A 10,837-nucleotide genomic window follows, 5' to 3' on the forward strand; every position below is an offset into this window, starting at 1 on the left:
TACAGCCTCATCTGGCCATGATGATGAGATATTTGTTTGTCCACTCTGGCGTTTTGCTCCTCAAAGTTTCCTCCTGATGCTCAGGCTACTGAGAAGGAAGGGATAGAACAGGTCATTATCTTTTTTTATGCTCCCCATGGGAGTATCTCAGAGCTCTCAAGAACTACTGGCAATAAACAGCCATAGGTCCCAATATGCCCACTGAGGGGGACCATAGGGTGGAAGAGGGGGCATCCACTGCTGATCAAACCAGTGAGATGGGGCATGAGATTGATTCTTCCTTGGAAATTTCCTTTCTGGGTAGGTGATGGGGGAGATGTCCCTTCTGTGGTAGATAAGAGATCCCTGGACAGAGCTCTGAGAATCAGAGGAATCATCCTTAGCATTGTCCAGAGGTGGGTGAACAACAAAAGTGAAGATAGTTGCCTGCCTGACATGGTTTGTATCTCCCTGGTACTTGAGAAAGATGAGGTCTCAGTGTCCCAGCAGATCTGGGTACCACCAAACATTCAGTACCCATTAACAATGGAGACTCCAGCTCATCTGAAACAAGCACGTCTTTTGAGTATCCGATCTCCAGCACTACTGAGTGAACCTGAGCTGAGGTTAAAGACTGCAAACAGCAGTGATATGGAGGGTGCTGACTGTTTCACAGACACTGATTGCTTTGGTCGAACATGTCTGGTGTCTGATGTCAGTCCAAAAATGTTGATGGCTTATAGTGCTTAGCAGTATGGGATACCAGTTTAGGTACCAACGGTAGCACAAAGGAATCCATATATGATACTGATTTCTTTAGTGCAAAGCATTTAGAATCTGTGCTGGAGAGATCATGTTTGGTCAACACCAAGGACACTTTTGGTACTGAAGTATACTTGGTTCCATTGATCCTGGAGGAACTGGAAGACTTTGATGAGCACCCGGTACCAGAAATCTTGGAGCCTCAATGATACTCCCTCTGTGACCTGACATCTTCAGAATGGTCAGTCTCTGAAGTGACTTAGATTTCTTTGAAGAAGGCTCTCTGGTGGGAGAGCTGGAACTCTTCCTCAGAGCCTTTTTTGATGCCCTTCTCTCACGAAGATCCTAGTGAGCTGGATACAGAGGTGGATAGGGCACTAAGTGCACTCAAAGGCCGCGGTATGAAGGGGATCCTCTGAGCCTGGATCTAGGCTGGTCTGAGGGCTTTCCCCATCATCAAGAGTCTAAATTTGATTTCCCTGTTTTTTTTCTAGATCTGCTTTTAAAAGTTGTGGCAATCTTATAGTTATTAGGGACATGGGTGTCTCCCAAACAGTGGAGGCACTGAGAATGTCCATTGCTAACTGGGATGGACTCCCAGTATGAGAGGCAGTCCTTGAAGTCTGGGTGTCTTGGTATACCACAGCAATAACCACCCCCAAGGAGAGTCCCTCTGGCATAAGCAAGGGAAGTGGGGAGGGGAGCAAAAATATCTCTTAGTCAAATAAAAAAATTATCAAATCATAAAATTAACTAAATTAAGTAACTACACCAACACTAAGGCTAAATTATAATCTGAAAGCAAACATGCTAGATGCTCAGTCTCTGGCCATAAGACAGTTCTATATATTCTCGGTGTGGAGCACAAAGATATCGTGAGAGTGTGCACAAGCTGAACAGGCACTGCTACTGAAAATCTCCAATCATAAGTGCATGCAACACCTGAAGCGGAGCACCCATAAGGACACTACATGAAGAAGAATTAGTATTTACTAGACATACCTAGTTCTTGATCTGGTGGCTCAATATTATATCCATAACCAGCAAAAGTCCGAACAGCTTCACGAAGACTGTCTCTATTTGATTTTTTAGTACGTTCATCTAATAATGCATATGGCACCAGTCGGGGATTTCGTTTGTTCTTAAGGTCCTAAAAAGAAGTCACAAGAAAGTATTTAAAGGAAATTGTGTTTTAAACTTCACACAACATGTATGTAATGAGATACAGTCAATATTAACTTATACTCTTTCTTTTCTGCATAAAATATAGGCTTAGGGGTCTTTCTCCCTCCCCCCCGAACATAAAAGTCATAGTTACATCATAAATAAAAGGCATTTTTATAAATATAAATGCTAGTAAATACAATATTTAAACACAAAAGCCAGCAACTGTTACTACACATAAAACAAGAATGAGGGGAATTAAGGAAATATGTCCCTGAGAAATTTTATAATTAACTGAGTAACTATAGTGTTACTAGTTTAAAAGAAAAACTAATCTCTCTCAAGCCTTGATCCTACAATCAGATCCAAGCAGGTGGTCCATGCAATCTATGGACCAACTGCATGATCAAAGCCTATTAAAGTTTTTCATATATTAGATGCAGTACATGGTACAATCTATGTTTATATTTTCCTCATATCTAACATCCAACAGTGATTCAGAAATAGTACTTTAACTATGCTCAAACTCATCAGTTCTACAGCTTTCAAATGTCACTGACAAAGTGGTTCTTACCTGCTGAATGCCATAGGTCCATCCTTGTTTTATTCTGTCTTTTGCCCAGACATTATGTGCGTTCTCTGCAAGTTTATCAACTAAAACTTCTTGAGAAGGTAACAATTTCACTTCAGAAAGATCTAGAGGGGCAGGTTTATACCCATTTGACATCATGTAACTATAACCCAATAAAAACAATAGTAAGAGTGAAAATTATTTTGGAAAACTTAAAAACAAACTTTAAAAAATACATTTTTTTTTCACAAGGATGGAATTCTTAAATTTTCCATATGGCATTTAGTGTGATTTTCTCCTCTGTCTCCATCCCTCACTCCCCATTTATTTGTGGAATCCATTCTAAGTTATGACAAGACCCATGACATGGAAGCTCTGTGAGGCAGACACTCTAATTTGCCACCAATTTGTACAGCACCTACTTCAATGGGACCCAAATCCTTGCTTGGGTCCTTAAACAGCTGCTGTAAAACAAATAACAAAATGTTATATACTGTGCTTTTTAGCAGAAATTTAGATTTATATGTTTATATTTTAAACATTAGAAGATATATTTATATTTTGAACATTTCTGTAATGTTTGACTTGAAGATTAATGGTATTTTTTTTAAAAAATCATGTAAGTTGTAGAACGGGGCAGGCAACCTATAGCACGCATGCCGAAGGTGGCACTCACACTGCCTGGGTCCTGGCCACCGGTCTGGGAGGCTCTGCATTTTAATTTAATTTTAAATGAAGCTTCTTAAACATTTTAGAAACCTTATTTACTTTTCGTACAACAATAGTTTAGTTATATATTATCGACTTATAGAAAGAGGCCTTCTAAAAACCTTAAAACGTATTAGTGGCACGCGAAACCTTAAATCAGAGTAAATAAATGAAGACTCGGCACCCCACTTCTGAAAGGTCGCCAACCCCTGTTGTAGAATATAGATTGTATTTCAATTAATATGCTTTCTATTCAAAAACACTAGCATCTAATGATTATATATTTTAATGGCTTCATATATAACTGAGTAAAATAAATAAAACCAAGTATTTTAAGACATCTTCTGAGTTTTCTGTAGAGTATTATGTTTAAAATATAGTTTAAATATATCAAAGGCTTTGAAGACCTTACGTAACGCCGACAGACCCAGTCCTCGGCAGGCACGCTCAAACCAGGGACCTCTGTAGCTTAGTACATGAGCCTCTACAGCAGGGATCGGCAACCTTTGGCATGCGGCTCGCCAGGGTAAGCACCCTGGCGGGCCGGGACAGTTTGTTTATCTGCTGCATCCACACATTCGGCCAATTGTGGCTCCCACTGGTCGTGGTTCACCGCTCCAGGCCAATGGGGGTGGCGGGAAGCGGCGGCCAGCACATCCCTTGGCCCGCGCCGCTTCCCGCAGCCCCCATTGGCCTGGGACTGCGAACCGATCCTTGCTCTATAGCTCTAAGGCTGTAGAGCAGACTCATTTTATCTCTCTCTCTAAGTGGTCTCAGTGCCATTAGATGGTATAGGACACCACACCAAGAAGGTGTGTAGGTTACACTTACACAACAAAACAGTCCCTGAATAGCATGAATATTTTGTCTTTGCAGGACTGGGCCATTAATATACAAGCAGTCACTCAAAAAATCTCACAATAAGAAACTTCCACTGACCTCAGTGAAGCCTCATATTCTAGCAAGCAGTTTAGAAAAAGATTAAAGTCTTTTGTGCTACAAATTAAACCATAGCCTAGAGATACGGTATAGCGCCAAGGTACTTTACCTTGCACAAACCACCAATCTACTAAAGTGTTTCTCATATGAATCATACATATGACTAACACAGACACAAACTGGCTTTTAGTTTATTGTAGAAAGGAATAACATCAAAAGAGTTTTTCCATTGCTGAAAAATGCTTTTGGCAATTAAAATCTTGGAAAAGGTTTCCTTCACTAATATCAAATGGTTCAAGGCCATCTCCCACAACAAAGAATTGCTGAATTTACTGCTCTCTTCAGAATCATAAACTTATTCTTCCCATGTAGAGCAGAATTCATTCCTTTTGCTTACTGCACATGTCACTTTCCTATGCCAGAAAGAGTGACCTGTGGAGAATGACTGCAGCTTTGTCTTCAGGATTTTGCAAATGGATGGCAACTTTAAATTGTGTCAGGAATGTTATGGTATTACCATCAGCAGAGGCTGAAAAAGAGATGTGCTGAAGCAGCATGTTCCCTGCACCATCTTTGCCACTTTTGGGGCTGTGCAGGTTGCTTGAAGGCCCTTGAGTGGAAGAGACACTGTGGCAGCCTTACACTAATTCAGCTTCTCCATTTTCAGACTTTCAGCCATCAGTGGCCCTATCCTCAAATCAGTAGTGAATTCAGCTCATTGAGGGTTTAGAGCAAGAAGGAAATAAAAATAAAACTACTCCATTAAAGTTCAGAGAAAGCCTCCAGCAATGAATTGTACTCTACTATACAATCATTTGGAAAAGACCTTTTCAAAGGCAAATGCCTTAAAGGAAACTTGTCCTTGCCTAGAACACTAAAGGCCTGATCTTGAACATATTTATCCCCATGAGTAATCCATATGTGTACATGTTTGCAGGATTGTGTCCCAACTTCCTAAAAGTTATCTCCAACTCTTTTTAATACTGAAGAAGTGTTTATTACTATTGTTGATGCAAAGTACCATACAAAAGGTAAGTATGCTGAGAATACCTAATTAATGCATAATATTGAATTGTGTTTTCCCAGTGTTGCATAATAATTTGAGTATTATCTAGATGTCTTTCTTACGTAATTTAATTATTACTGGTTATATACATTGATTTAAATATCAATAGAGGTAGATTAGTCTTGTCTTTGTACATTTTTGTATACAGTACAATACTTTTACCCAAAATGAAAAAGCAAATGGAAAATGGAGACAGTTATAAGGAAGAGGAGTATACCCTTTTAAGTACAGAACAGTATCATCTACTATATTTTGCTACATGATAAAAGAAACTTTCTATTCTGGGGTTAAACAAGGCTAACATCACAAGATAAAAAGAGTATGCTAGTTCAATATAGTCACCAATGCATGGCTATTTTTCTCACAGCCACTCCACAAGGTGACATAATACAGCAAGAATGGCAGTCAGCAATCATCAGTGGCCAGCTGCTGGAAACAAAAATTTGCTGTTGCAAGTCAGCATTCATGTGCCCAGGCAGTCTGTATATGTGAAACTTTCATAGCACCTAGAGTGAGCATTATCAGCTGAAAATAAATTTCTTAAAATAATGTTTACCAAAACAATTGCAAAGACTATTGTATGTTTAAGTAACACACAAATAATTAATAATTATAATCAATGCATGATAATTATTGTTAAAATACATACTTTTTAGGAAGTTTTACTTTCTTAAGATCTTCCTCAGCTGCTAGATTAGCATGAACAATATGACATCCAAGGGCCAAAAGAGTTCTATAAAGATAAAAAGTTGGTTGTTGTAAAATATAATGAAGTTACAGCTCCTATCAGGTGTTAAAGAAAAATATAGCAGTCTCTTAAATTATTTTGTGTTATTAGTAATTTTTCATATTTGAAACACTTCAAATGTACTTCTAATTTAATTCCAGATTTATAGGCTTTGGAAAAATGAAGACTTTGATTTAGCAAAAGTCAGCAGAAATAGGATTACAAAATGAAATGAAGGATATTAGCATCAAAGTAAAAAAAAGAGTACAAATGAATGTTTTAAAAAATATGGGTCAAATCTTGCTTGTCCTCCTGCAAGTTAGACTCACATGGGATTTTTATCATGAGTAAAGTCAGCAGAATTTAACTCTTTTTTTCTCCTCTATATCTCTGCAAATAAATGACTAAATTCTGCCCTTTAAATATACACAAAGAACTCCCAGTGAAGTCAGCAGAAATTGTATAAATTATTTTGAACAGAATTTGGACCTGATTGTCCATCTGACTTGCACATTTTGGAACCATACAACACACTTAGACAACTTAGACAAACACCAGTCAGGGATGGTCTCAATAGTACTTAATCCTGCCCTAAGTGCAGGGGACTGGACTAGATGACCTCCCAAGATCCCCTCCAGTTCTATGATTCTATCATTTTAAAATAGCAGAATCAGCCAAAATATAAAACTTGATTTCTTTTTAATGTTATATTTAAAACTCACTTTAGGGTTTCCGTTGACATTTGTAGGTTATAATTCTTCTCTGTTTCAGGTAATTTTGAGAACTCCACGAGACAAGGGTGTTGTCTTTTATTATCATCCCGTATCTATGATAGAATACCAGAAAAAGATACTGTACTGTTACCACACTCAGACTAATTTCAGCACAGCAAAAATAGACTTGTTCCTTGCACAGATAAAGCTTTTACAAACTCTACCATCCATCCTACGATGCCTTATGACAACTATTCAGAATTATATAAATGAGTCTTTCCATGATAAATTATGAAGTATGGAACAACACCCTTAACCTCTGAAACACAGTAAAAGATGTAAAATCATAGTTAGTGAATGAAAAGGTAAACAATAGACTAAATACTGCAGTCCTTACTCTGTGAAAACTCCTACTGCATGTCTGAGCCAAGCTCATTTGCTATTCTAAATTGAAGAGTAGCTGAAGAATAACTCTTCCCCCTGAGTTAATCTAACCATTTCTGTTATTTATCCTGTGGTGTCAGAGAGATATTGCTTCTTTCTCTCAGCAGTATTGACCACTAAAGAATTAGGAGCATGGTGTGAAGATAAAAAACTCCGAGTCCTTGAGAGGTGTATATTTCTTGTCAGCCTTTTGCATGTAGGTGGTATGGTGGCTGAGTGTTCCATTCAGCTTTAGCAGATTCCAATAATGCTTCATTAATGGAAGCGCTACATATCCTGACATCTGAAGAGAGTTTAGTAACTTAAGATGAGATTCCTGGATCACTTCCAGATGGATCTGCAATGCATCAGCTCTTTCAAATAATCAGCATAAGAAGGAAGAGAGCACGACAACCTCATCAGGGGAAGAAGATGAGATCTTCTCTCCTGTGTGTTGATCATATCTTCCTGCTGTGGCAATTCAGGTTGCATACTTTCAATCTCCTTGCTAAGACACTTATGCATTCTCCTAAACTACCCCTATATGGATCCCAGGGATTCCAATAATGCCATTGGGGCCCCATATGTGTCAGGAGGGGGACGCCAAAGGAACCTTCCCCAAGTCTTATAAGGATAATGATGAGATTCTCTCCCATCAACATGCTTAGAATATCACCAATCTGAATAAAATTCTGAAAGGGGAGCCACCAGGGGATATATGGGAGAGAACTGTATATTTGATGAGACTCCGAGGAAGATGTTTTTTCAACAGATTCCAATACAAGGGAATGATGCTCCTCTGATACTGAAAGGTCTCTGGGTAATAAAATTCTACCCATACCAGAGAAAGGAAGGGGAGGCATATGCTCTTCCATTCCTGTCTGTACTACGCTCTGATATGATTGAAGACCGAAATCATACTGTACCATCTGTTATCATAGATGGTACCGCATGACCCTGCACCAACTGCTTGGTACACATCTAATTCAGTATCCTATGCTTCCTAAGCACCAAAGGGTCCCCCCACAGAACTCATTTTTCTGAGTGGGAGCCAAGATTGACTTCCCAGAGTTTAGGATGCGACCAAGACGGTCGAGCAAGCACAGAAGGGATACAGTGATCCAATAAATGGTTTGATAAAGGATTTAAAAGAGGTGTTTGTTAAAGGAGTGGGAATGGCACAGTTTGGGGCTCTTATGACAGGCACAGCAGGTAGGCAACTCCTCTCCTCCTTTATAGCTGACCTTAACCCTCATTCTCCACAGAGTATGTGCACTGGACATCCACCCCATGCTTACATAATGAGTTGCATCATCATAGGCTAACTCCCGTTCCATGCTAGACTCAACTATGCCCCCACATTGGAGCCTTCCCCTCCCCAGCCTTGGTCAATCTGATAGTGAGGGGAAAAATCCTTACTCCCCCACCCCCCTGAGAAAGCAGCAACCAGTATAGTGCCCACAGCAGATCCTGACCAAACTTGGTATTTCGCCTCTTCCAAGGATGGGTGCTGCTCTGCTTGGTCTGGGTGAAAAGGGGTTTCTTCTGCTTGGTTTGGCACCTGTTTACACTCACCCCTCTCTTCCAGTCACCTAGGGGGAATGAGTCAGCGATGTCTGTGCCTCTCTGCCCTTAAAGAGGAATACCCCTTCCCCGCAGCAAGCCAGACAATAGCCCACTGTTTAAGGTGCAGTGTGGTCATCCTCCATCAACTTTATCTACTTCTTTTTTTTAATGCAGTTATATTTGTGGCATTCATAATATGTCCTTGTAATTAGTTCCACAGGGTGACTGTGCACTCCGTGAAGAAGAAAATTGTCCTTTTATTTGTTTTAAACAACTGCCTACTAATTTCATTGCATAACCCCTAATTCTTGTGTTATGTGAAGGGGTAAACTATACTCCTCTATTCACTTTCTCCATACCATTCATGATTTTATAGACCTCTATCATATCCCTCCTCAGTGGTCTCTTTTCCAAGCTGAAGAGTCCCTTGTAATCGCTGCTTGTATGGGTGCTGTTCCATACCCCCAATCATTTTTGTTACCTTTCTCTGTACTTTTTCCAATTTTATATATATTTTTTGAGATGGAAAAAACAACTGCACAGAGTATTCAAGGTGCGGGTGTACTAGGGATTTATATAGTGGCATTATGATATTTTCTGTTTTATTATCTATCCTTTTCCTAATGGTTCCTAGCATGTTTTCCGGGAACTATCCACAACGACTCCACAATCTCTTTCTTGAGTGGTAAGAGCTAATTTAGACCCATCATTTTATATAGTTGGGATTATTTTTTCCAACATGCATTACTTTGCACTTAACATTGATTGTCCTCCGTCATTCTGTCACCCAGTCATCCAGTTTTGTGAGATTCATTTGTAACTCTGTGCAGTCAGCTTTGGACTTAACTATCTTGAATAATTTTGTATCATCTTCAAACTTTGACACCTCACTGTGTACCCCTTTTTCCAGATCATTTATGAATACGTTGAACAATACAGGCTCCAGTTACAGATCCTTGGAGGACTCCACTATTTACCTCTCTCAATTGTGAAAACTGACCATTTATTCCTACCTTTTGTTTCCTTTCTTTTAATTATTACTAATCCATAAGAGGACTTTTCCTCTTATCCCATGACTACTTAGTTTGCTTAAGAGCCTTTTGTGAGGGACCTTGCCAAAGGCTTTCTGAAAGTCCATAAACTTGTTGGCATCCTCAAAGAATTCTAAAAGATAGGTGAGACATGATTTCCATTTACAAAAGCCATGCTGACTCTTCATTGACATATCATGTTTATCTATGTGTCTGATAATTGTGTTTTTTATTATAGTTTCAACTCATTTGCCAGGTACTGAAGTTGGGTTTACTGGCTTGTAATTGCCAGGATCCCCTCTGGAGCCTTTTTAAAAAGTCAGCATTATGTTAGCTACTCTACAGTCTTCTGGTACAGAGGCTGATTTAAACAATAGGTTATATATCACAGTTATTAGTTCTGCAATTTCATCCAAGAGTTCTGATGGAACTCAACTATGAATACCATCTGGTATTGGTGATTTCTTATAGCTTAATTTATCAATTCATTCCAAAACCACCTCTACTGACACCTCAATTTGGGACAGTTTCTCAGATTCATCACCTAAAAAGAATGGATCGGGTGTGGGAATCGCCCCCATTTCTGCAGTGAAGACTGATGAAAAGAATTTAGATTCTCCACAACAGCCTTGTCTTCCTTGAGTCACCTGTAACACCTCCATTGTCTAGTAGCCCCACTGACTATTTGGCAGGCTCCCTGCTTATGATGTACTTAAAAAAATTGCTATTAGTTTTTGTCTTTTGCTAGTTCCTCTTCAAATTCTTTCTTGGCCTGCTTTATTACACTTGACTCACCAGAGTTTATTTTCTTTCCTATTTTCCTCACTAGAATTTTATTTCCAACTTTTAAAAGATGCCCTTTTCCCCCAACTGCCTGTTTTACTCTGCTGTTTAGCCATGGTGGCATTTTATTGGTCCTCTATTTTTTTGGGGGGGGGGGGGATACATTTAATTTGAGCATCTAGTACGGTGTTTTTAAATAGTCTACATGTCATTTGCAAGCATTTCACCCTCAGGTCTGTTCCTTTTAATTTCCATTTAACTAGATCCTCATTTTTGAGTAGCTCCCCTTTTTGAAGTTAAATGCTACTGTGGTGGGTTTCTTGATCACTTCTCCCCTCGACAAAGATTTTTCAATTTTATTAAATTATGGTTGCTATTACTGAGAGGTTAACCTATATTCCCATC

General features: G+C 39.1%; 1 protein-coding gene across 17 annotated transcripts in view; it reads right to left on the reverse strand.

Moving 5' to 3' along the window:
• RYR3 (ryanodine receptor 3) overlaps positions 1 to 10,837 on the reverse strand; it is a 551,551-nt gene that overhangs the window by 326,623 nt on the left and 214,091 nt on the right. For all 17 annotated transcript variants that reach the window (XM_054027214.1, XM_054027212.1, XM_054027213.1 and 14 more), the window contains 4 exons: positions 6,639 to 6,742; positions 5,839 to 5,922; positions 2,480 to 2,639; positions 1,744 to 1,891 (listed from right to left, as the gene is read on the reverse strand). In XM_054027214.1, the coding sequence (XP_053883189.1) occupies positions 1,744 to 1,891; positions 2,480 to 2,639; positions 5,839 to 5,922; positions 6,639 to 6,742 (496 nt within the window). The remainder of the gene's footprint in view (positions 1 to 1,743; positions 1,892 to 2,479; positions 2,640 to 5,838; positions 5,923 to 6,638; positions 6,743 to 10,837) is intronic.

Source organism: Malaclemys terrapin, chromosome 4, assembly GCF_027887155.1.
Source record: "Malaclemys terrapin pileata isolate rMalTer1 chromosome 4, rMalTer1.hap1, whole genome shotgun sequence".
Taxonomy (NCBI): domain Eukaryota; kingdom Metazoa; phylum Chordata; order Testudines; family Emydidae; genus Malaclemys; species Malaclemys terrapin.